Genomic DNA, 27,984 nt, shown 5'->3' on the forward strand with positions numbered 1-27,984 from the left:
GGGTGAGGGGAGGAAAAAGAGGGGGGGGGACACCACCACGGGGCACCAGACTTGGTATGTGCTGTGCAAAGGTAAGCTATTTATGCAAACGAATATACAGCACAGAGCTGGCACTAACCGATGTTAGATAAGCCACCTTAATGCGCATGAGCTGTGGATGCTATCGAAAAGTATCGATGGGCAGCATGCAAGGGTAACGTGAAAATATGTTTGGTAATCACATTTAAAGGATTCAAAATTATCATGCTGCTTGTCACCATACAGGAAAGCCCATCAAGCTATGGATAAACAAAAATAGATATAAAGGTAATCATCAGATCAGATGGCTAATATGAATGGACCATATCCCCACAGACCAGAATAGGAAGAGAGGAAGAGAGACTGCCAGTCACACCAAGGCAGGACAGAGAGTAAAAGATACAATTATAAACGTGCGAAAAGTTGGTTGAAACAGCTAGGTAGGGGGAAAAAACCACCTCTGTGTGAGTAACAAGGAAGAGTGAACCAGAGCCAATGCAGACATGCCTCTGCACCTCATATAGGTGCAGACCGGCATTGGAAGAAAGAGGAGGTGGAGAAACATTAGGTGTATAGGGGGGGAAAAACTGACCTTGGGGAAAACGGTCCATTCGCAGGCTTAGTGGCTGCGTCCGTCAGCCCATACAGCGGTCCAGGAATGGCCGCTATATGGGCTCCCCAACCCGAAAGTCAGGGCACGCCGAAGGTGGCCTCTGACGTCCCGGGTCTGTTTGCCCGCACTGCACACGACCTCGTGCTACTGCGCAAGCGCGCGCCGATGTCAACAGGCATAGAATCCCCGACATACGGACACAAGCAGCCTAGTGAAGGCTGCCAGGGCAAACACATGTCCGCCGCGGGGAGAGAGAACCGGATACCTGCCCTGCCGCCGCATATGGGGGGGGGAGGGGAAAAAGGGAGAGCGTGTCCTTTCACAGCAACCAATAATACACTTGAATACAAAAGTTTGCAAACGAAAAATCTGAAACAGGTATACAGTAAATAAACAGATCTCAGATATTGTCACCTGAGGGCTGTCACTAGTTCCCCACATAGTTAATGAGTCCGTCAAGCATCAAAACGAACAGAATGATGAAACCCCTGTAACCACTATCATCGTCAAGAGGGGGGAGGGGGAAGGGAGGGAAGGAGGGGGGAGGGGGAAGGGAGGGAAGGAAGGGGGGGGGGAAAGGGGAGGGAAAAGGAGAGGAGGGGAGAAAAAAACAAACCAAAACAAAACACAACAAAAAAAGGGGGGGGGGGAGAAATCAGAGGGGGGGGGGAAGGAGGGACATGTGAAGAAGGGGGGGGTAGAGGGGGGAGAGAGAGGGGACGGGGGGAGGGGGAAGGGACTAGGGGATTCTTCTGGTCGGCATGATGTGTTTTGGCTGGATAGGAGGTGCCAAGACAGTTGGAGCAGACCCCTGACTAGTCATCAATACACAGGCCAAGTTCAGTGTTTAAGCAAGTTTTTTTCTCCTCCTTCTCAGAATGGACCAAGCCGTTGTCAGCTTCCCAATGCAGGGGTCTCCTGGAATTGATGACTTTTTACATCCCTATGCTACCCTGGCTGGGCACACTGTATTCTATAGACGTTCCTTTTTGCAACCCAGAAGGCAGCACTTGAGCCGATTCAAAGTTGGGTTCCCATATCACTCAAGTATGTGGCCCATACTTGACACAAGGTGCTTCTCTTGCTACCCTCAACTGTTGGAGGAACTGGATGCTCTCACTCACCCAAGGAATAGTCACCTAGCAGATGCCTTTCTTCTACTGCTTTTGGTCACGAAGTTCCAGGGGAGACTGTTGTCTGTGGGTCCCACTGTGATAGCAAGCATGCTGATTGGCTCGCAGGCCTTGGGTTTACTCATGCCATGGAACCTGGTCTGGACCGAGCACTTCAGCTACCAGCGTTTCAACAACACCTGTCCCAGGATGGACTGGAAATTGGGAGGGAAGGTTTGGAGCACTTGGGCCGTCCTCTGGAAGTGGTTTAATCCTGGCAAGGGTCCAAAAAGACATCAACAAATGCTATTTACTCCGAAGTCTGGAACAGGTTCACAGTCTTCGCAGCTGAGCAGAATATTGATCCTCACAATCTGGAGGTTGCCCAGTTGCTTTCATTTCTTCACATGGATCTGGATTTGGTGCTTGGCCTAGTTCCGTAAGGATTTAAATTTTCGGCCATTCCCGCTTTCAGGAAAATGGGTGTGAGAGCCAGGGGAACACTTCAGGAGGTCATTCCTGAGACTTTGCCCTGAGGAGGAATCACGCTCCCCAGTGGGTTTTTATTCTGGTCCTAGATTTTCTTGCCAGGACTCTGTTCATCATCAGAAAGCAGTGCGCAGTGGGACATCACTCGAGAGGCAGTGTCCCTTGATAACTTCAGGCGATACCTTCAAGGGGCAGAGTATCAGATCTGCAAGCACTTGGGGCTACAGAGTCCTACATCTTATTCCTTCAGGACAAACCAATACAAACCCTCACTTTTTTATCTTGTTTTTTGTACGGAGAATGAGGGATGTTGCTCCCAAAACTTTTATAGATTCCAACAGGTCCTGTAGGTAGCGATAGGGCAGAGTTGCAGTATCTCACAAAAGTGAGTACACCCCTCACTGTTTTGTTTCTAATTAAAAAAAAAAAAAAAAAAAAAGTTTTTTGAGTTCTTTCTTGTAGTACAAAAGAAGTGTGCAGGGAAATTGTACAATGTAATGTGCATAGCGACTATAATCTTACTGCTCAATTATACTACATATAAGAATAAAAAATTATTGAACAAACATGAGTTCAATCGGTATTGCTGGTGTCAGTTATTTCCATATATACGTTGAAGACCATGTATATTGTACATTTGTATATTCACAATACAAAGTCCAAAGGATACACTGCATAGGCATAAAATATGTCAATCAGAATTATGAGGTGCAGGTTGTAGAGGATTTCAGCCATCTATCCCAAATTTTATTATATTTGGCTGGGCACCCTCTATTCCTGTAAACCATTTTTTTGTACGGTAGTGTGTTATTAATCTCGGCAAGCCAGGCAGACAACGTAGGGGCTGCCGCCTGAATCCAGTTGCGAGCTATTATTTTTCTTGCTATAAACAGCGTTTTATGCAAGAAATGATGTGTAAATTTAACTATTTCATCTTCAGGGAATAAGTCCAACAAACATTGTTTGGGATCCACGGATACTGATGAACCCATTTGGTCGTGCAAGAATAGAACTATCTGAGACCAGTATCCCTGGATCCGAGGGCACTGCCAGAGGATGTGATCAAAGGTGCCAGCAGAAATCAGGCACCTGTCGCTGCGAGATGAGCAAAATTTAGCTAGACATTGTGGCGTCAGGTAAGCCCTGTGGGTAATGTAAATTTGTATAAGTCTGTCAGACAGTTTGGGAGATACTAGTTTGGGAGTCTCTAGTATTTCACCCCAGTCTTCCATTTCACCTGCCACATCTGCCATTTCTGTTTAATGGAGTATGCTAATTTGGTTGTAGAGGGTGTGGTGAGCATATTGTAAAAGAGGGATATGAGCTGACGTAGTTTTTCTCAAAAAATCACCAAGTATGTCTAGGGAGGATAAAGTGGGATACGTAGCTGTAAACTGAGTGTGGAGGGCATGACGTACCTGAAAAAAGCAAAAGAGCATATGATTTGGGAGAGTATAATCCATTTTCAACTGGTCAAAAGTTTTAATTTCTCCATTATGGAGTACATGTGATAGTAGGTATATTCCCCGAGATATCCAAATGGTAGGAGTCAGGAACCTGAAGAAGCTCCAGAAGGAGTTTATTGTATCATAGTGGGGTGTTATCATGAAACACAGGGCAATCCATCCTGGAAGTCCTCACGTCACAAATCCTCTTGCTGGAATGAGAGTTTGGAGAGATGAGAAGATATCATCGAGCCCTTTAGCCCTCTCAGTACATCACAAAAGGGTTGTGGGAACTGTGAGTCCACCGAACTGGACACCAGGGCCAAATATCTGCATCTATCTGACTTGTCTATGATAGAAATGGGAGAGTTGTGCAGCCAAGTAATAGGTCCCAACATCTGGGACTGCAAGACCCCCCAGTGTCGTCGGGCACTGCAGTGTCTTCCATGAGAGTTTGTGCCTGCCTGGTGGGAGATAGCGAGTTTGATATCATCTGCGGACAGTGGGGCCTCGAGCATCTCAACTTGTTCTTCATTTAATTTAGGAAGTGTAAGGGTACTAAATAGATTTTCTAGATCTTGTAAGGGGTACACCCCTCACATTTTTATAAATATTTTATTCTATCTTTTCATGTGACAACACGGAAGAAATGACACTTTGCTATAATGTAAAGTACTGAGTGTACAGCTTGTTTAACAGTCTAAATTTGCTGTTCCCTAACACACAGCCATTAACCGCTTCCCTACCCGGCCATAGACAAATGACGTCCACAGATGCGATCTCCCATCCTGGGTTCACGTCATATGACGGCCTCGGGTTCCCGGCCGCCTAGGGGGCGCGCGCCCGCCGCGTTGCTCGGGACCCGGTGCGTGTGCCCGGCGGCCGCGATGTCCGCCGGGCACCCGCGATTGCCCATTAACCGGGCCGGACCGTGGATCTCTGTGTGTAAACACAGAGATCCACGTCCTGTCAGCTCAGAGGAGAGCAATCTGTGTTCCCAGAACGGAAGAACACTGATCGGTCTCCTCCCCTTGTGCGTCCCCTCCCCCTACAGTTAGAAGCATTCCCTAAGAAACACATTTAACCCCTCCCCGCCCCCTAGTGGTTAACCCCTTCACTGCCTGTCACATTTACACAGTAATCAATGCAATTTTATAGCATTGATCGCTGTATAAATGTGAATGGTCCCAAAAATGTGTCAAAAGTGTCCGATGTGTCCGCCATAATGTCGCAGTCATGAAAAAAAATTGCGATCGCCGCTATTACTAGTAAAAAAAAAAAAAAAAAAAATTTTTTTTTTTAAATGCCGTATTTTATAGACGCTATAACTTTTGCGCAAACCAATCAATATACGCTTATTGCGATTTTTTTTTTACCAAAAATATGTAGAAGAATATGTATCGGCCGAAACTGAGTAAAAAATTAGTGTTTTTTTTTTTTTTAAAATTGGGATATTTATTATAGCAAAAAGTAAAAAATATTGTGTTTTTTTTTTCAAAATTGTCGCTCTTCTTTTGTTTATATCGCGACCGCGCAATTGTCGTTTAAAATGCGACAGCGCTGAAAACTAAAAATTGGTCTGGGAAGGAAGGGGGTGAAAATGCCCGGTATTGAACCGGTTAATGTCTAAACCGCTGGCATCAAAAGTGAGTACACCCCTAAGTGAAAAATATCCAAATTGGGCTCAATTAGCCATTTTCCCTCCCTGGTTTCATGTGACTCAGTGTTACAAGGTCTCAGGTGTGAATGGGGGAGTAGGTGTGTTCAATTTTAGGTGTTATCGCTTTCACTCTCTCATACTGGTGACTGGAAGCTCAACATGGCACCTCATGGCGAAGAACTCTCTGAGGATCTGTAAAAAAGATTTGTTGCGCTACATAAAAATGACCTAGGCTATAAGAAAATTGCCAAGACCCCGAAACTGAGCTGCAGCACGATGGCCAAGACCATACAGTGGTTTAGCAGGACAGGTTCCACTCAGAACAGGCCTCGCCATGGTCGACCAAAGAAGTTGAGTGCACGTGCTCAGCGTCATATCCAGAGGTTGTCTTTGGGTAATAGACATATGAGTGCTGCCAGCATTGCTGCAGATGTTTAAGGGGTGGGGGGTCAGCCTGTCAGTGCTCAGACCATACGCCACACACTGCATCAAATTGGTCTGCATGACTGCCATCCCAGAAGGAAGCTTCTTTTAAAGATGCACAAGAAAGCCTGCAAACAGTTTGCTGAAGATAAGCAGACTAAGGACATGGATTACTGGAACCATGTCCTATGGTCTGATGAGACCAAGATAAACTTATTTGGTTCAGATGGTGTCAAGCATGTGTGGCAGCAACCAGGTGAGGAGTACAAAGACAAGTGTGTCTTGCCTACAGTCAAGCATGGTGGTGGGAGTGTCATGGTCTGGGGCTGCATGAGTACTGCCAGCACTGGGGAGCTACAGTTCACTGAGGGAACATGAATGCCAACATGTACTGTGACATACAGAAGCATAGCATGATCCTCTCCCTTCGGAGACTGGGCCAAAGGGCAGCAGGGCATGATAAAGACCCCAAACACACCTTCAAGACAACCTCTGCCTTGCTAAAGAAGCTGAGGATAAAGGCGATGGACTGGCCAAGCATGTCTCCAGACCTAAACCCTATTGAGCATCTGTGAGGCATCCTCAAACGGAAGGTGGAGGAGCGCAAGGTCTCTAACATCCACCAGCTCGTGGATGTCATCCTGGAAGGGTGGAAGAGGACTCCAGTGGCAACCTGTGAAGCTCTGGTGAACTCCATGCCCAAGAGGGTTAAGGCAGTGCTGGAAAATAATGGCGGCCACACAAAATATTGACACTTTGGGCCCAATTTGGACAATTTCACTTAGGGGTGTACTCACTTTCGTTGCCAGCGGTTTAGACATTAATGGCTGTGTAAGTTATTTTGAGGGGACAGCAAATTTTCACTGTTATAACAAGCTGTACACTCACTACTTTACATTGTAGCAAAGTGTAATTTCTTCAGTGTTGTCACATGAAAAGATAGACTAAAATATTTTCAAAAACGTGAGAGGTGTACTCACTTTTGTGAGATACTATATATCATATGTGCGCTGCCATGAATTAGCAGCAGAAAAGGAAAATTACGAAAATTTTATACAATTTTCTTTTTTCAGGTAGCCTAAAGTAGAACTATAGGCAAAACATTTTTTTTCATTTTGGATAGATTAAAGGAGAATTACAACTCCTGTTTACGTTCACTTCCTGTCCCATAGTCAAGGAAGTGAGAGTAAATCCCTGCAAATTAATGGAATCTTTTGGGTACCTCCAGGTCGCTAGAACTAGTGTCCTAATTGGAATATTTCTCCTCAACTACTTTTCTGGCGACATCCCAAAATATGGGATTTTTTTTTTACTTTCACTTTCAATGATAACGGTAAACAAGACAAAAAGAGAGAGTGAATCTCCCTAACAAGGTCACAGACAGCAATAAAAACTGACAAGTGTTCTAACCCCTCTCCACTCCATCCAAAACTAAAACAAGTTTTGCCTTTAGTTATACTAAACTTTATAGACAGCAGTAACGCATGCTTTCTCATTAACCACTTGACACCAGGCCATTTTTTGCGATACGGCACTACTGTACCCAAATAAAATGTTTGTCCTTTTTTTTTCCTACAAATAGAGCATTTTTTTGGTGGTATTTGATCACCTCTGCAGTTTTTATTTTTTGTGCTGTAAACATATAAAAAAGGGCCACAATTTTGAAAAAAAAAAAAAGTTTTTTTTTTTACTTTCTGCTATAAAACGTACCCAATAAAAATGTTAAAAAAAATCACATTTCTTCATCAATTTAGGCCAGTATGTATTTTGATATATATATATATATATATATATATATATATATATATATATATAAAATATATATTTTTTTTTTTTTTACATTGCTGCACACAAGGTTTTTTACATTCATTTTGCATGAAGATAAAAAAAAACCTGCCTTTACAAACCCTTTAAGTAAGGCAGCTGCTAGACCTGCTGGCTATAATTCAAAGGTCATGCAGTGCATTATGGTTTTATCAGCATATAAATTCCCCACAAATGTGAAGCTCAAAGCCACAGGGGGTGCGAACCTCATTCCTGGTATAATTGTGAAAAAAAATGTTAGTTTAATGTAAATAATCTTATCAGTGTGTGTTCAGGTTAACTAAGTATTATTATTATTTTTATATCTGGATGTGTATGTATTAGTAATGCAGAAGCAATGCAGACTTGCTTAAACAAGCTATGAGAAGTTATTATGTAATTTGTGGTCCTACTTTATTCTTCTAGAATACCAGCATTGGGAATGACACCGTTCCTTTTTTTCTTGACACTAGGCAGAACACAGCAACACCTTTCGGTAGTCCTAGGTGGTATAAACTCCCCTTTGCTTTAGGCAAGGCAGTTATTTCTGCCTAGTGTTTCAGATATGAGGAGCTAGTTCCCTGCTGGGACCTGTGGTTCCATGGCTTTTATTTCCTGGGATTTTTTATTGCGGAGATCTTCACTCAACTGCTGGCCTGGGCGATGGGCTGGATAATCTAGATCCAGTCGTCACCCCAGTCTGGCATATGGGCACATGCAGACCTTTAGCCATGCTTGCCCCATTCCCCTCAGTGGACAGCACCCCATATTCGGCAGCAAGACATCCTGTTGAGATTGGTATACCTGTTTCCTTCTGGAGACATACATGGCATACCCCCTCTCCCCTGTACCCTCGTGGGTGGCTCGGTGGGATTGCATACCCTATTCCCCTTCTATCCCCGTATGTTTCTCTTTCTATAATTTGGGGGTCACAACAGCTGTTGAGTGCAGTCCTATTAGGTGTTAGTGCACGTGGTGATTATCATTTGGATCACTTAGATTAATAATAGTTTTGAAGTTTTATGTCAGGATGAATTTGAACACTGAATTTGATATAAGCGCTGCTCGTTATGATTATAAGGGGCATCTTAGTTGGTTATTGCTATGATACTAAAAGGAAGGACATCTACTACTGGCAAGGTCTATCATTAAGCATGAAAGGCATACTTCACCCCAAAAGTTTCTGTATGGGACAAATCTTCTAATTCTTGCAGCTGCGCCTGGACCAAAATTGTCTCTCAGCACATTCAAGGCCTTCTGTCTTCCTTGTTTATCTTGTTTCAGAGACCATAGGCCTTTCCTTCCTTGATTTAGACCTTTTGTATAGGGAGTCTCCAAAGAAGTGCCATTTGTTCATTCCCCTATGACTCCCAGAGTTCTTTTTTTTGTTATTTATTTAGTGGTGTGCGACATACACAATTAAAAGTTAACATCACAGAATAAGTTGTCAGTACAAGATAACATGTAGGCGACCAGTATCTGGATGCATCCTATCCACGATAGGGTTGCATCAGGTAATTACCAGAGAATAAATACATAAATAATCCGGCAGTCCTGGTACCTATGATACAGAAGAATAAGGTTCTTCTTAGGCAGGTTACACAATCGCCCACACTGCCATAGGGGGGGACATGGGGGAAGTTTAATGTGGGGTGTCCCATTAGGGTCAAGACATACCAAGTTTTTTAATTTTAATAGAAAAGAGGAGGACAGAGAGGAAAAGGGAGAGAAAGAAAATGGGGAAAAAAAGAGGGGGGGTGGTAGGGTGATAGGGGAGAGGGAAGTTCCACCCAGGGGGTAAGGAGAGTCTGTGTTCATCGAGCATTGTGGGTGTCAGGTTTAAACCTGAAGCCCTTGACACTCATTAACCGCTTCAGCTCCGGAAGATTTTACCCCCTTCCTGACCAGAGCACTTTTTGCGATTCGGCACTGCGTCGCTTTAACTGACAATTGCACAGTCGTGCGACATTGCACCCAAACAAAATTGACGTCCTTTTTTTCCCACAAATAGAGCTTTCTTTTGGTGGTATTTGATCACCTCTGCGATTTAATTTTTTTTTTTTTTGCGCTATAAACAAAGAGCGACCATTTTGAAAAAACGCATTTTTTTACCTTTTGCTATAATAAATATCCCCCAAAAATATATTAAAATATTTTTCCTCAGTTTAGGCCGATATGTATTCTTCTACATGTTTTTGGTAAAAAAAAAAAAAAAAAAATCGCAATAAGCGTATATTGATTGCGCAAAAGTTATAGCGTCTACAAAATAGGGGATAGTTTTATGGCATTTTTGTTATTAATTTTTTTTTTACTAGTTATGGTGGCGATCTGCGATTTTTATTAGGACTGCGACATTATAGCGGACACATTGGACAATTTTGACACATTTTTGGGACCATTGGCAATAATACAGCGATCAATGCTATAAAAATGCATTGATTACTGTAAAAATGTCACTGGCAGGGAAGGGGTTAACACTAGGGGGTGATCAAGGGGTTAATGTGCTCCCTAATGTGTGTTCTAACTGAAGAGGGGAGGGGACTGTGTAGGGGAGATGACAGATTGCTATTCATACTCTGTAAGAACAGACGATCTGTCTGTTCTCCCCTCAGAGAACCGGAAACTGTGTGTTTACACAAACACAGATCCCGGTTCACCGTGTGTCAGCAGTGATCCGCGGGAGCCCGGCGGTGATCGTGACCGCCGGGCACTCACATCGGCTCGGGGGGGGGGGGGGGCGCACGCACCCCTAGTGGCCACAGGGCGAAGTGACGTTACATATCGTCGTTTCGCTCAGCCGTGCCATTCGGCCGCAGTTGTACAACAGCTGGTCGGCAAGTGGTTAAAGCTGAGCTATGTATAGTGGAGGTATTCGTCTGAGAAGCGGAAAAGATCCCAGTAAAACCACCTGGTCTTATGTTCAGATTTATCCTGAATGGTAGCAGTCAGGTCTTCAATCCGTTCAATATTATTAACCCTTGCGAACCATTGGGCTACTGTAGGGGCAGACTGTTGATTCCATTGGCTCGGTATACACGCCCGAGCAGCATTGTGAAGGTGTTTAAGAAGAGATTTGTGATAACGCTTTCTTGCAATGGGATTAAAGTTAAGTAGGACTGCAGCAGGGTCATTAGATAGGGAGATGTCTGTAAATTTGTGAGTCGAAGGACTGGTTGCCAAAAGGTTTGGAGCTTGGGACATTGCCAAAAAATATGGAGAATAGTGCCTGGGTGTTGCTCACAGCACCAAAAACATTCAGACTGATTGGGAAATAATTTAGCCAAAAGTGACGGGTGCGGTACCAACGTGTGGTTAATCTGTAGGAAATTTCCTGATATTTACTACAAAGCAATGACTTTTGCACAAAGAAAAGTATATGTTCCTTTTCTGGTTCAGTAAATGTGGTTTGCAAGTCTTTCCCACTTTGCCAAGAAAGGAGGGTCAGTGGTGGCGTGAAGGTCCAGCAAAATTTTGTATGATGTAGAAAGGGATCTATGAATCGTGCCGTCACTCAAACAGAGTTCTTCAAATGGGTGGAGCTGCCGGTTAAAGAGCGCATGTTTGGGCAGGGAGTTGAGGAAATGAGAGCTGCATAGCTGTCCATAGGTCTAGTGCAACAGGTGTTTGACCCGTTACTATGGTCTTAGTGGGGGCTTAGTCTGTGGCCCGTAGAAAGTGGGAGGTACGTAAGAGCCCTTTCGGAGCCTGCAAGGTGAAAGCCGGGTCCAATGGACATCCGAGATTCCCTCCGGGCCTAACAATTGGTGTCATGGGGAGGGAAAACTAATCAAGGAAGATAACTCCCAGAGTTCTGAATCTGATTATCCCTGCACTTCAGAAATTGCCATTCGAACCCTTTTAGAGACATCCCCCTCACAAACAAGGTATTCTTTGCAGACATCACCACTGTGAAGTGAATGTCTAAACCGAATGACCTTATTATCCTGAACACTTTCTGATTTCCCTAAGGCACAAGGTGATGTGAGTTCCAGGACTTCCTTCATACCTAAGGTAGTCTTGTCTTCCACCTCAACCTGGACTTTGTATTCCTGTCCCTCTGACTCTGGCTACTGCTTTCAGGTAGACTAATACACTTTTGTACTGCCAGATGGACACTATAAGGGTACATGGCTTCTCGTTTACCATCTCTAGGTGACACAGGCAGGTCATTATCTAAACTTATAATCTTAAAGTGTATTTTCACTTTTGAAGTCAAACTGAAATAACGCCTAATTCAGATTGTCAAAATTAACATTCTAATGTTTGAGCAGATCGCAGCGGTTAAGGTGCAACGTTTCGGCGCCACGCAGCACTGCTTCATCAGGCACGTCATCGCATGCCTGACAAAAGGGTCCTGCATGGCCACAAAATGTTACACCTTACCGCTGTGATGTGATTTTGTCTAACAAATGTTTGAATGTTATTTTTGATGATCTTGGATGTGCGGGCTGTATATGCTCTGATCTATGGTGTCCCCAATCTCCAGCTGGTGTTTGTCATGGAACCCGCTTACTCTATGGCCTTTTCCAGGAATATGTGCAATAGGAATATTGCACGTTGTCTGCTCTCCTCTCAAGGCACACCTTAACCGCTTCACGCCGATGTAATGCATATATGCGCCCTTCTGCTTCAAGTGTAATAACAACCGATGCAGCTAATCAGCCGCTTGGCTGTTATTACAAGCAGTGGGAGGGAACACCCTCCCGTGGCTCGCAGGGGCTCTCCTGTCTCACCTGAAGGCCCGAGCGACCAGCCAGCATGTCCGCCAGCTGGCCAGAGACCCGAGCAAAGCCAGAATCAGCTTTGATCGGGTCTCGGATCTATTAACCTGTAAGCGATGTCATGACATCACTTCCAGTTTACTGGAGCCATAAAAGCGCCAGTTTACTTTCTTTTTTGTTTTTTTCTTTTTTTCTTTTTTTTTTTTTTTAAATGGCATTTTGAATGCTTTTAAGTGCAAAGGAGGGATCGGGGGTCTTATAGACCCCCGATCCCTCCCAAAAAAATACGGGATGCCTGACTGTGTTTACATTCCTTGTGACAGCAATAAAAGTGATAAAAAAAATCTAAAGAGACAGTGTAAAAATAAAACAAGAAAAAAAATGGTTAAAGCGCCCTATCCCTCTGTGCTCGCACGCAGAAGCTAATGCATACGTAAGTCGCACCTGCAAATGTAAGCCGTGTTCAAACCGCACATGTGAGGTATTGCTGCAATTGTTAAGAGTAAGAGCAATAATGGTAACATTAAAAATTTAAAAGCATCGCCTATGGAGATTTCTAAGTACCGTAGTTTGTCGCCATTCCACGAGTGTGCACAATTTTAAAGCATACCATGTTGGGAGAACTGTTTTTTTTTTTGTTTTTTTTTCATAAAATTTTTATTTTTTCAAAAACAATTGCGTTTGAAAGGCCGCTGCACAAATACAGTGTGATGTAAAATATTGCAACAGCCGCTATTTTATTCTCTAGGATCGCTGCTAAAAAATATATATATAATGTTGGGGGTTCTAAGTAATTTTCTAGCAAAAAATACTGATTTTAACTTGTAAACAACAAGTGTCAGAAAAAGGCTTAGTCTTTAACCACTTAAGCCCCTGACCATTTGGCTCCCTAACAAAATTGTTGTCCTTTTTCCCCACAAATAGAGCTTTCTTTTGGTGTCATTTGATCACCTCTGCGGTTTTTATTTTTTGCGCTATAAACAAAAATAGAGCGACAATTTAGAAAAAAAATCATTATTTTTTACTTTTTGCTATAATAAATATCCCCAAAAATATATAAAAAACTATTTTTTTCCTCAGTTTAGGCCGATACGTATTCTTCTACATATTTTTGGTAAAAAAAAACGCAATAAGCGTTTATTGATTGGTTTACGCAAAAGTTATAGCTTCTACAAAATAGGGGTTAGTTTTTTTTACTAGTAATGGCTGCGATCTGCAATTTTTATCGTGACTGCGACATTATGGCGGACACATCGGACAATTTTGACACGTTTTTGAGACCATTGTCATTTTTACAGCGATCAGTGCTATAAAATTGCACTGATTACTGTAAAAATGACACTGGCAGTGAAGGGGTTAACCACTAGCTGGCTAGGAAGGGGTTACGTGTGTCTTAATGAGTGATTCTAACTGTTAGGGGGCGTGGCTACGAGTAACACATCACTGATCATAGCTCCCGATCACAGGGAGCTATGTTCAGTGACAGTGTCACTAGGCAGAACGGGGAGATGCTTGTTTACATTAGCATCTCCCGTTCTTCCTCTCCATGAGACGATTGCGGGTATCCCCGCGGACATAGAGTCCGCGGGACCCGCAATCCTACTCGCGGCAGGGTGGCGTGCACGCGACCACCATTCTGCCGACGTATATGTACATGCGGCGGTCGGCAAGTGGTTAAGAGGTTAATAGATATTTAGTCTTTCTTTCTCTTTTCGGCATCAAGCAATCTAGACCAGTTTGCAAGGCTACTAAGTGATAAGCAATGTTTAAAATGTGCGGCGCTTGTGCAAACAAGTGCTTTTAATCAATTCCAAAGTTTTTGTCTTCAGATTTACCAAAATCATATAATATGAGGTCAAACCTTAAGAGTTTTAACCACACAACCATCCCATAGCCAAATGAAGGCTACAGGGCTGTTGCTTAACTCTGGGAGGGCATACAGTGACGTCCTCCCAGAATTCCGCTCTCCCGCGCCCCCTGGGGCATGCACCCGAGAGCATCCATGACATCACGGATCCTGGTAAATGGCCCCCAATCGCGGCTGTTTACCATGTGATCTCTCTGTCAAATGACGGAGCGATCACATGTAAACAAACCGGCGTCATCTCATGACGCCGGTTCCTCTCCTCCCCTCTCTGTACCAATCGGTACAGTGTGAGAGGAGAGGGGGAGGGATTGGATGGCAGCAGCGCTGTGGGCTGCATCTGTAGTGCCCACAGCGCTGCTCAGTGACAACTGCCATCCATCCATCCATCCATGCTCAGCCATCCCTCAATGGTCTGCAATTCCCTGCACTACTCTGCAATGCTGTGCAATACTCTGCAATACCCCACAATACTGTGCAATACTCTGCAATACCCCACAATACTGTGCAATACCCCACAATACTGTGCAATACCCCACAATACCGTGCAATACTCTGCAATACCCCACAATACTGTGCAATACCCCGCAATACCCTGCAATACTCTGCCATACCCCGCAATACTCTGCCATACCCCGCAATACTCTGCCATACCCAGCCATACTCTGCAATACTCGGTGATACCAAGCCATACTCTGCCATACCCAGCCATGCTCAGCCATATTTGGCTGCCATACCCTGCCATACTCTGCAATACCCCGCCATACTCTGCAATACCCCGCCATACTCTGCAATACCCCGCAAAACTCTGCAATACTCTGCCATACCCCGCAATACTCTGCCATACTCGGTGATACCCAGCCATACTCTGCCATACCCAGTCATACTCGGCGATACCCTGCCATACTCAGCCATACCCTGCCATACCCAGCCATGCTCAGCCATGCTCAGCCATACTCGGCTGTACTCGGCCTCTGAATGTGGCCAGGCTGTGGAAGTCTTACACGTGTGGTATCGCTGTACCCAGGAGGAGTAGGAGAATCTATTTTTGGTATGTACATGCTACGTGTTAGAAATATTGTATAAATGGACAACTTTGTGTTAAAAAAAAAAAATGCGTTTTAACCACTTCCCGCCTGCCGTCATACGACGTCCTTGACTTTGTGCGGGGATATCTGAATGATGCCTGCAGCTACAGGCATCATTCAGATATCAGATTTTCAGCCGGCGATTCCCTACACCCTAAGAACGATCATAGCGGCTGTTCCACTGCTTGATCATTCTTACGGGAGTCGAGAGGGGATGACCCCCCCTCCCGCCGCCCTCCGGTGCTTCTACCGACTCACCGCTACGATCGAAGCCAGGATCTTTTTATTTTTTTTATTTCAGGCTTCCCAGCCTAGAGGTGAGATGTGGGGTCTTATTGACCCCATATCTCACTGTAAAGAGCACCTGTCATGCCATATTCCTATTACAAGGGATGTTTACATTACAAATTTTTTTTGGAAAAAAGCGTCAAAATAAATTAAATAAAGTAAAATGAACAATAAAAAAACAAAAAATTTTAAAGCGCCCCTGTCCCCGTGTGCTCGCACACAGAAGCGAACGCATACGCAAGTCCCGCCCACATATGAAAACGGTGTTCAAACCACACATGTGAGGTATCGCTGCGATCGGTAGAGCGAGAGCAATAATTTTGGCCCTAGACCTCCTCTGTAACTCAAAACATGTAACCAGTAAAAAATTTTAAAGCGTCACCTATGGGGATTTTTAAGTAGCGAAGTTTGGCGCCATTCCACAAGCGTGTGCAGTTTTGAAAGGTGACATGTTGGGTATCTATTTACTTGGCGTAACTTCATCTTTCATATTATGCAAAAACATTGGGCTAACTTTACAGTTTTGTTTTTTTTAAAAAAGTTGCAATGACCGCCATTGTATTCTCTAGGGTCTTTGCTAAAAAAACATATATAATGTTTTGGGGTTCTATGTAATTTTCTAGCAAATAAATGATGATTTTTACTTGTAGGAGAGAAATGTTAGAATTGGCCTGGATGCTCCAGAACGCCTGAAGGTGCTCCCTGTATGTTGGGTCTCTGTATGTGGCCACGCTGTTTAAAAGTCTCACACATGTGGTATCGCCATACTCGGGAGTAATAGCAGAATGTGTTTTGGGGTGTAATTTGTGGTATGCTGTGTGTGAGAAATAACCTGCTAATATGACAACTTTGTGAAAAAAAAAAAGAAAGAAAAAAAAAAACTTGATTTTGCAAAGAATTGTGGGGAAAAATGACAACTTCAAAAAACTCACCATGCATCTTTCTAAATACCTTGGAATGTCTTCTTTCCAAAAATGAGCCATTTGGGGGGTATTTGTACTTTTCTGGCATGTTAGGGTCTCAAGAAATTAGATGCGTTTTTGCATTATTTTGGCCAATTTGTTGTTGGGCAGATTAAAAAACACAAATTGCTGCAAAAACGCATTACATGCTTTTCTGCAGCTTCTCCATTGAAGTATATTGAACCAAAAAAGCACTGTTTTACGTTAAAAAAAAAAAAAAGTCCCTGACCCTTTCCAAATACGCAGCGACTGAAAAACGCATAGCTGTGAACATGTCCCATAGGAAACCATGTAAATGAGCTGTAGTGCATTTCTGCAAAAAGCACCAAAAAACACATAGATGTGAACCAGGCCTAAGACGTTTAGTAACATAATGGGGTTAAAAAAAACTAAAATTAGCCCTTTATAGTACAAAAAAGCAAATAATCACTATTGTAAGGGGTTGATTTTTTTACTGTAGAACTGTGAAAGTAATATTTACAGTAGCGATTATTTGCTCTTTTTGTACTATAAAGGGCTAATTTTAGGGTTTTTTTTTAACCCCATTATGTTACTGGCCAATTAATCGATTATGAAAATAGTAATCAATTAATTTCATAATTGATTCGTTGTCGATTAATCGATTAGTTGTTTCAGCCCTAGTCTTTATTGAACACACTCATTAAACATTCACAGTGCTGGAAGAAAAAGTAACTGAACTCTTAGACTAAATATTTCAACGAAAGCTAATACAGTAATTTGTACATCTGGAGTCCAATTAATGAAATTAGTTTGGAGATGTGGTTTAGAGCTACTTAAATTGATAAGATACTCAAAATTTTAGGATTGCTCTTCATAAGAATCAGCTGAGATGAACAATGCCTTCAAAAAAGGAGCTCTCTGAAGACATGCGATCAAGTGTAAGCTTAGGTTCACATTGGTATGATTTGGCATGCGATTTGACATGCCAGTTCAGCTGAACTCGCACGATTTCTAACACGCAGCAGTGTGAACCTAGGATAAAGGCTGGAAAGGAATACAGAGCAATCTCAAAGTGTTTAGGCATCTGTCTAACAGTCAACAGTTAGACCATATATAATTCAGTAAGCGGAGCGGCGCTAAATCATTATTATTATACATGATTTATATAGCGCCAACAGTTTATGCAGCGCTTTACAATGTAGAGGGGGGACAACACAATTACAGTACAGTTCAATACAGGAGGGCCCTGCTTCTAGAGCTTACATTCTAAACGGAGGGGGTGGTGGTACAAAAGGTAATAGATGCAGGGAATGATTTGATGGGGGGTACACATAAATATATGTGATAAATATACAGTCCAAAAAGTAAACTGAAAATCAACTGAATTTTTTTTTTAAACAAAATCTAATGAAACCAGTGAATATCACTTCAAGAATATCCACAGTAAATAGTGATACCAAGTCCAGTGTAGAAATGGTGAGCACCATAAAAAAACAGTTCATGGATGAAGTGCTGTGATCCAGTGATATTTAAAACAATAGTGCAATCAAGTGCTCAATCCAATCATTCCACCACAGATCTTCATGGTGTAGTGTATATAGCACAGTTTTATTAAAACAAAGTAGTGACACACTTAAAACTCCACTAATGTGTCCAGCAGAATGTAACCGAAGGGTCACACAGTTGCACAGCGTTAGCAAATCCCAACTTCCGGTATCGGCCGTCACTAGAAGTGACGTCACCCGGCTCCTACTGACACGTGACTTTCTCAAGGGCTGGAGACTGGGTGACAGTCGCCGGGATATATGTGTACGCGGTTACCATATATATATATAAAACTCCATTTAGAAAAGCTAATATTGTAGCAATTATACATTACTACATGTATCTTAAATAAAGAAAAACATCCAAAGACTATCCATAGGAATGTGACACAAGTACAGGATGCGTTTGATTACCAAACGACAAATATGTGCGTCAGAAAACACACAAGATATCTTATAACGTGATTCTCCTTATACCAATCCTCATTTAGTGTTTTCCTATGCAAAATCAATATCAGGCATGGAGAATCCTCTGTAAAACACATTTAAATATAAAAAAAAGCTTAAAAGCACGCACATATTTATGTTGTTTGGTAACTTTGGTGATCAAACGAGTCCTGTACTAATGTGTCACATGGAAACCGCATACACATATATCCCGGCAACCGTCACCCAGTCTCCAGCCCTTTAGAAAGTCACATGTCAGTAAAACAACACGTCGGGAGGAGCCGGGTGACATCACAGCTTAGACTGGAAGTTCAGATTTGCGAACGCTGTGTGACCTCTCAGTTCCATTCTGCTGGACGCATTAGCGGAGTTTTAAGTGTAAGTTACTACTTTGTTTTACTAAAACTGTCCTATATACTACACCATGAAGATCTGTACCTTTCTTCCATGTGGGAGCCGAGCACCATCTGTCACTGAGTGATACTCACTGCATGAGGATTTGTGACCCTATTGAAGCATATTACCTTCCACCCTAAGGTTGTTGCACACAGTGGTGGATTGTTTGGAGTGAGCACTTGACTGCGCTATTGTTTTCACTATTACTGGATCACAGCACTTCACTTGAATTTTTTTTATGGTGAGCACCATTTCTACACTGGACTTGGGTATCACTATTTACTGTGGTGATTTTTGAAGTGATATTCACTGGTTTCATTCGATTTTTGTTTTAAAAAAAATTTGTTAATTTTCAGTTCACTTTTTGTACTGTATATTTACCACATATATATGTGTATTATTATTTATTGGTGTGGTGAATATTTAGAAGTGACCCATGTCTTTTGATTGCAGGAATTTCTACTAATTATATGATTGATTTACACATCAATATTGTATTCAATTATCACACATAGATTTAGCGGCGCTCTGCTTACTGAATTATATACCAACGGCGTATGTGGTTGAAGCTACAGAGATTGGCAGCTTTATCCACTATTTATTTATCTATTTTTTGCACAATTTCTCACATTTATACATCATTTTTTATCATCTTACACTCTTGGTAGCACATTCGTTTTTCAGACTATTTCAACAGTTAGACAAATTGTCTTTTAATGGAGACCGTTTAGTATTGTGGCTACTTTTCCTAGAAGTGGACGTCAAGCCAAGATGACTGCCAAGACACAATGCAGAATCATTAATGTGGTAAAGGAAAAACCCACGAGTAACAGCTAAAGGCTTGAAGACATTAGTGGAACTGGCAAACATCCCTATTCATGAGTCTATCATATGTAAGTCTTTGAACAGGCAGGGTGTCCATGGCAGCAAAACATCACAGAAGAAGCTGCTGCTCTCCACAAAAACACATTGCTACAACACCTGAAGTTTGCCAAAGAGCAGCTTGGCAAACCGCAACACTAATTGGTAAATGTTTTGAGAATTCATGAAACAAAAGTTGAATTGTTCAAGACGAATACTCAGCACTGTGTATGGTGCAAAAAGGGCACAGCTTGCCAACCTCAAAACATCATCCCACCAGTGAAGTATGGTGGATTGAACATCATGAATTGGGCTTGCTTCGCTGTCTCAGGGCCTAGACCACTTGCCATCATCGGGGGGAAAATTAATTCCCAAATTTACCAAATTATCCTACACTATAATGTCTGGGTGACTGTTTGCCAGCTGAAGCTTAGGATAAATGGGGTAATGCAGCAGGACAATGACCCTAAGCATCAAATTAACTTTACCACCGACTGGATTCAGAAGAAGAAAATGTGCCAAGAGAGCCGAACAACAGACATCCTACAAATGTTTCTGGGCTGAAACAGTTTTGTGAAGAGGAATAGTCAAACATTCCTTCTGAACATTGTGTAGGTCTGATCCAGAGCTACCGAAAATCATTGTTTGAAGTCATTGCTGTCAAAGGAGGTTCAACCAGCTATTAACTCCAAGGGTTCGCTTGCCTTTTCCTCCAGCCCTCCAGGCCGGCAGAACACAATAATTACTGCTAGCTGCTATAGCCGCCGGCAGTAATCACATGTAAAAAAAATCTGACAGGCTGTATGTACCCAAGTGGAACTTGACTTGGATACAGTCAGCCTGCCCATAGATGGGTCAAATCTTGGCTGGCACCTGCTGAACCGGCCGAATTCCAATCCATGTATGGCCGGCTTTAGATGATCAGATCACATTTTATGGCAAATTACTGCAAAAAAACAGTTAATTAGAAGGGATTAACATACTCTCTTCCCACTGTCTGTGTATATATACAGTAAGGAGAAAAAAGTATTTGATCCCCTGCTGATTTTGTACGTTTGCCCACTAGCAAAGAAATCAGTCCATAATTTTAATGGTAGGTTTATTTTAGCAGTGGGAGACAGAACAACAAACAAATCCAGAAAAACGCATTTCAAAAAAGTTATAAATTGATTTGCATTTTAATGAGTGAAAAAAGTATTTGACCCCCTATCAATCAGCAAGATTTCTGGCTCCCAGGTGTCTTCTATATAGGTAACGAGGGAGTGCTCCTAATCTCAGCTTCTTACCTGTATAAAAGACACCTGTCCACAGAAGCAATCAATCAGATTCAAATCTCTCCACCATGGCCAGGACCAAAGAGCTGTCCAAGGGCTTCAGGGACAAGATTGTAGACCTACACGAGGCTGGAATGGGCTACAAGACCATTGCCAAGCAGCTAGGTGAGAGGGTGACAACAGTTGGTGCGATTATTCGCAAATGGAAGAAACACAAATAACTATCAATCTCACTCGGTCTGGGGCTCCTTGCAAGATCTCACCTCCTGGAGTTTCAATGATTGTGAGAACAATGAGGAATCAGCCCAGAACTACATGGGGAGAATCTTCCCAATAATCTCAAGACAGCTGGAACCATGGTCACCAAGAAAACAATTGGTAACGCTACGCCGTAAAGGACTGAAATCCTGCAGCATCCGCAAGGTCCCCCTGCTCAAGAAGGCACATGTACAAGTTTGCTAATGAACATCTGAATGATTCAGATGAGAACTGGGTGAAAGCTTTGGGGTCAGATGAGACCAATATCGAGCTCAACTTGCTGTGTTTGGAGGAGGAAGAATGCTGCCTATGACCCCAAAAACACCATCCCCATGTTAGACACGATGGTGGAAACATGGTTTGGGGGTGTTTTTCTGGTAAGGGGACAGGACAACTTCACTGCATCAAAGGGACGATGGACGGGCCATGTAACGTCAATCCTTGAAACTCCTTCTCTCAACAAGGGCATTGAAAACAGGTCATGGATGGGTATTCCAGCATGACAATGACCCAAAACACACGGCCAAGGCAACAAAGGAGTGGCTCAAGAGGAAGCACATTAAGGTCCTGGAGTGGCCTAGCCAGTTTCCAGACCTTAATCCCATAGAAAATATATGTGGAGGGAGCTGAAGGTTCGAGTTGCGAAACGCCAGTCATTTCTTTGTCAGTGGGCAAACATAGAAAATCAGCAGGGGATCAAATACTTTTTTTCCCCTGTGTGTGTGTGAGATAGATGTGTGTATGTGTGTGTATACAGTGTATATATATATATATATATATATAATATTAGAGAGAGAGAGAGTTAGGTCCATATATATTTGGACACATGCACAATTTTATATTTTTTCGGGCATTTACCAAAAAATATTCCAGCTATAGTTCTATAATGGATATGGGCTGAAAGTGCACACTCTCCAGTTTAATTTGAGGACATGTACATCCAAATCGGAGGAAGAGTTTAGGAATTACAGCTCTTAAGAACAGCCACCCCCCCTTTTCAAGGGACCAAAAGTTATTGGACAATTGAATCAAAAGCTGTTTCATGGCCAGGTGTGGTCTACTCCTTATTTCTTCATCAATTAAGCAGGTAAAAGGTCTGGAGTGGATTCCAAGTGTGGTATTTGCATTTAGAATCTATTGCTGTGAACAATGCTACATCATGCGTTCACAACAGCTGTCCATGCAAGTGAAAAAGCAACATCAGGAGTGGCCAAATAAACAGTTTGGTACATTCTGAGGAAAGATGAACGAACTGGCAAGCTCAGCAATATAAAAAGGCCTGGCTGTCCAAGACAACAGTGGTGGATGATCGCAGGATCCTCTCTATGGTAAAGAAAAACCGTTCACAAAATCCAGACAAGTTAAAGACATTCTCCAGGAGGTGGGCGTATCATTGTCAAAGTCTACAATCAAGAGAAGACTTCACAACTGCAAATACAGAGGGTTCACCACAAGGTACAAACCATTCATAAGCCTGAAGACTAGAAAAGCCATAATAGACTTTGCCAAAAAAACATCTAAAAAATAAAAGCCAGACCAGTTCTGGAAAAGCATTTTTTGAATGGATGAAACTAAGATTAATCTGTATCAGAATGACTGGAAGAAAAAAGTGTGGAGATGGCTTGGAACATTTTGGATGGCTTGGAAGACTTTGTAAAACATGGTGGAGGCAGTGAGATGGCATGGGCATGCATGGCTTCATTTGGTTTTTTTTTTATGTGACAGAAGCAGCTGGATGAATTCTTCAGTGTTTAACACAGTGTTTCTCAAACTTTTTTGTTTTGCGGCGCACCAAAAAGATCTAAAAATTTTCACGGCACACCTGAAAAGATTTAACAATTTTTGTGGTAAAGAACTTCTTTATTTTTACATATATATTTAATTTTAAATTTAATGTGAAGGATGTGCCTGCTTTCAAGAGCAAATCAGATTGAAGCAAGGCTCCAAAGCCGACAAACGGAACAAATGGAACGGTCTTTATTCTTATAATATAAATTAGAGCGATCGAGTTCTGAGGTCTTGCACAAGTCTTGCGCTACAAAAGGAACCAATGAATGACAGACTGACAGAGATTGCATTTTTAGATTTGTTACTTTTGCGACATTGATTTACCATTTACTTTTTCGATATGTTCAAGGTGTGAAAACACTAGCAATTTTTACCACTTAAGGACCAAGCCTCTTTTTGAGATTTGTTGTTTACAAGTTAAAATCAGGGTTTTTTGCTAGAAAATTACTTATGCCAAGTAAATTGATACCTAACATGCTTCAAAATTGTGCCTGCTTGTGGAATGGTGACAAACTTTGGCACCTAAAAATCTCCATTGGCGACGTTTAAAAAAATTCTACAGATTAATAGTTTTGAGTTACATAGGAGGTCTGACGATCGTGGCGATACCATATTTCATATGCGGGCGCGACTTACGAATGTGTTCACTTCTGCGTGCGAGCTCTTCGGAACGGGGTGCTTTTTAAATTTTTACACGCTCCTTTTTAAAAAAAAATAAAAAATTTGGGTCACTTTTATTCCTATTACAAGGAATGTAAACATCCCTTGTAATATAAAAGAAAGCACGATAGGACCTCTTTAATGTAAGATCTGGGGTCAAAAAGACCTCAGATCTCACATTTACACCTAAATGCAATAAATAAATGTTTTAAAAAAAAAAATTTCCCCTTTTAAGACCATTGGGCGGAAGTGACGTTTGGCATTGCATCCGTCTTCCAATGTTATGGAGCCGAGTGGGGGCCATCTTTCCCTCACTCGGCTCCATGCTACTGAGGGGACAGCATTGGAACGTGTCTGCCGCTACCGGCAGGTCCAGTAAGCGGCGGAGACGACCGGAATGCAGCGGGAGGGGCGGCACCTCTCCAGCCGCCAATTAGGTGATCTTGCAGCGAATGCACCACGGAGTTTACTTTGACCCTAAAGAGGACCGCCCGCCTTTAGCTGCCATAACCTCTGTATTTTCACAAAGAACAACTGAAGACCGCTGCAGTTAGAGCCTTTCAAAGCATCAGAAAGGAGGAAGCCCAGTCTTTTGTAATGTCCATGGGTTGCAGACTACAGCAGTCATTGCCAGTAAAGGATTCTCCACAAAATAATTATTTTATTTTTGATTATATTCATTTGTCCAATTACATTTGAGCCTCTGAGAATAGGGGCACTGTGTATAACAATTGTTGCAGTTCCTAACATTTGTACTTGATATTTATGTTCAAGCCCTTGAATTAAAGCTGAAAATCTGCACTTCAAATTCATTGGGATTGTTTTGTTTTATTTTATTCTGGTGGCATACAGAGCCAAAAGTATAAAAATTGCGCCTGTCCAAATATATATGGACCTAACTGTATATATGTATGTAAAAAAGGCTCTAGTATAGATTCATGTATGATTACCATAATTGTCTGGTTATATATGCTGTATCCTGAGCATTGTTTGTCTGTTTTTCAGTGTAGTCATGTGAATTCAATTTTGAAAAACTTTGTGTTTTGGTGTTATAGATTAAGGATGCAGCATTCTTCTACAAAAAAGCACAGGATCATAAACTTGCTGCTGAGTTGTATGAGCAGGCTGGGGAATATGAAGCAGCACTGAACCTGTACTACCGAGAAAAAATGTATGAAGAAGCTGTTTATGCTATTGACAGGTATACAGACTTGAAATCTTTATATAACACTACCATTATTGTTTTGTGTTTAGTTTATCTCTGTTTTCATGTTCTTTACGTGATTCATTGTTTTTAACCTTAAATTTATTTCATGTGCTTTTAGACGCCAAAAGATGTTCCCCAGTGCACCATTACAGATAACAGAAAAAAAGTTCTGTTTGGAAGCAGCTGCAAACTTCTTCAGAAATAATAATCTCAATAAAATGACTGAAATGCTTTCTAAACTTGACGTTGAAGATCAGTTGGTCTTCCTGAGGAATCGAAAATGTTGGACTGAAGCTGCAGAGTTGCTCCAGAGTAACAATAGATGTGAAGAAGCAGCATCTCTCATGAGAGAACACGGGAAGTTGTTAGAGGCCGCAAACCTAACAAGAAGAAGAGAATTTCGAGCATCCTGTTTGCTTGCAGCAGCACGACGCAGCCTGGCAAATAATCAAGACCCTGATGATGCACTTTTGGAGGCTTTGCACATTTTTAATGATACAAACAACCAAGTTGAAGCTGCAGAGGCTATTCTTCTTCAGGGAATCTTGGAAAACAACTTTTACAAAATAAAAAAATCATTTCATACATTTTGGAATGCCTCTCACCATGCAGGTGTGGTTGAATCACTCTTTCATGCATTAACCTGTGAAGAATCACATCCAAAACTGCTGTTTATGGCATCACGTGGATTAGAGCTTCTGCTACAACTGGTAAAATCACTCAAGGAAACAAGAACCAATGCAGACAGGGAAATGGTAAAGTCCTGCCTAGATTTTTATGGAGTTGTTCAGTTGGAAGAACAACAGTGTTCAGTTCTGGAACATGAGGGGGCAAGGTTTTCTCAGATTCAAACAGAGCAGGGTAGTGAACCAAGGGAGCTGAAGGATGTTAAGCTGTTGCTGGTAAAACACCTTTTAAAAAGGCTACACAAAATTTCTGCCAAGATTCTTGAAAAGGGTTGTACTGGTATCTGTAGCAATTTCATTGTAGGTCTGGAGTGTGATGATGAAAACTGCCTCAATGCCCACCAGCCTCTACAGAATTTCAACTTGAAAGAATTGTTGAGGTCTAAGATGAATTTAATAACTATCTCTGGATTGTTATTTGAAGCACAGAAGCTCAGTGATGACTTTTCTGATGAGTTCCAAACAACTGGTAAGACTTATGGATTTAAATACTGTGAGTCTTTTTTAAACTCTGTGTTTGCTAAACATTTCCATATGCGTATCCTTTTCGAACACCCCAAAAAGTGCAGTGAGATCTTACTCAATATATCAGTGCCAGCTAAAACAATGCTAACCAAATTTCTTGAATCACTTCTGATACAAAGTAAACGAGATCGGAGAGAATCAACCGACCTTTGGATACAAATAATGCAGATTTGTAGCTTATTGTCACAATATCCAGATGTTCTGCAACGCTACCTAAATGACGAAGAGGTACAATATGAAAGTGAATATGAAAAACAGAACAAAGTGAATGATTCACAAGGAGATGGCAAAAGAGTTAGATATTTAGAGGGCAGGCAAGGCATGTTGAAACCTGATACCTCTGGTGACTTGTCACAAATGCCTCACATCCATTTTTTTAGGCTTCTGCAAGCTTCTGTGGATGAACTGTACATCAACAAAAATCCAGATGGATGCAAAAGATATTTTTACAGATTTATGAATTTTGTAGTGAAGAAATGTATTGAACCTTTCATACCCAACATTGGAAATACTGTGATGTTGCTAGAATTCCAGTTTATTCTCTGCTGTGCAGTAATGATGAGATTTTCTACGTGTACTGTGCTGCTTCCAAAGAGTTATATTAGCATTCTCCACTTCTGGGAAACCTTGTTTAGAAAGAAAAATTCACTGAAGGACACATATTCAATTTTGTGGGAATATAGACCCAAGGATGTAGGTCGGCTTACAGCACACTTCCAATATCATCTTACTTATCTTGCTGCTGTCCTTTGTGGTCATGCAAATGCGGAGTTCAATGTTCTTTTAGATGCTTTTAAATGTGTGGATTACATTTCTTCAGGAGAAGCTGAAAGAAGCCTGGTGTTTTACTTGGTAATGATGGTGAACCTTCAGGGTGTTGTCAGTGAAAAAGCAAAGCCCATACTTATAAAGAATATCCCACAACTACAGAAGAATATTAAAGATCTTCAACAGGAATTTCCACTGACAATTCCTGAACGATTAGTCAGTGCTGTGGACAGAGTGACCTCAACTGATAAGGAAGAAGATCTAATCAACCTTCTTCAGAATTTACTGGAACAGCGTGATGATGAGCGCCTAGTAGAATGCACATGGAGATGGGACACAAACTATGTCAAAGGGCACATTCGTGGTATTTTCTTTGATGACAAATTCAAGTATAGAAAACATGGCAGTTTTCAGCAAAAGGTACAGGATTTCAAGCCTACTTACATGGAGCCTGAACAAGACTTTGAAGATGAGAAAGCTGATCTATTGGCAACTGTGGCTGCCCAAGTAAAGAAACAAATGACTCGTCGAAAAATAAATATGCTGTTTCTTTTTGCATGCATCTATACAAAGTGGAAAAAAGCTTGCAGAAACAAGTTGCAAAAACACATGGAAGAATCTATTCCAGACAATTTTAAAAAAGCAAATGTTGACAAAACACAGTGTGACTTGTGTGGAGTAAACTTTTCTCAAGCAGTGGGAGTCTCTGACCCATCTGAAATAGAAGATGACTTGGAAGAAGTTGCAGCTTCAACCATGACACCTATTGAAGAACTGGAAATCCCTAGAATACAGAACTTAAATGAAGGTTATGAAGATCACATAATCCGTGAAAAACATAGACAGCAAAGCAAAGCTTATGAGCAATATCTTGATTTTTTTAAAATTGAAGTGGATGTGGTGATCAATGAAGGAAAGTCTCTTGTTCAAACAATGGACACAAAATCAAAAACAAAACTAACATCACATGAGGAGTTTCATCTTGTGCAGACTAAGATTGAGAGCAAAATGAAAATTGTTGCTGATTTGGTGGAACAGATCTATGAGCACAAAACCTGGTCTCAAGGTAAGATCTCATTAGGGTTTGTATATTTTGTATGTATTGGTCTCCTATTTAGGCTTT

General features: G+C 41.8%; 1 protein-coding gene across 1 annotated transcript in view; it reads left to right on the forward strand.

Moving 5' to 3' along the window:
* Window positions 1-27,984, forward strand: part of TRANK1 (tetratricopeptide repeat and ankyrin repeat containing 1) — a 273,379-nt gene that overhangs the window by 212,040 nt on the left and 33,355 nt on the right. The window contains exons 25-26 of the mRNA XM_073630592.1: window positions 24,731-24,876; window positions 25,001-27,927. Of these exons, the coding sequence (XP_073486693.1) occupies window positions 24,731-24,876; window positions 25,001-27,927 (3,073 nt within the window). The remainder of the gene's footprint in view (window positions 1-24,730; window positions 24,877-25,000; window positions 27,928-27,984) is intronic.

The sequence above is a fragment of the Aquarana catesbeiana genome, linkage group LG05 (genome assembly GCF_042186555.1).
Source record: "Aquarana catesbeiana isolate 2022-GZ linkage group LG05, ASM4218655v1, whole genome shotgun sequence".
Taxonomy (NCBI): Eukaryota; Metazoa; Chordata; class Amphibia; order Anura; family Ranidae; genus Aquarana; species Aquarana catesbeiana.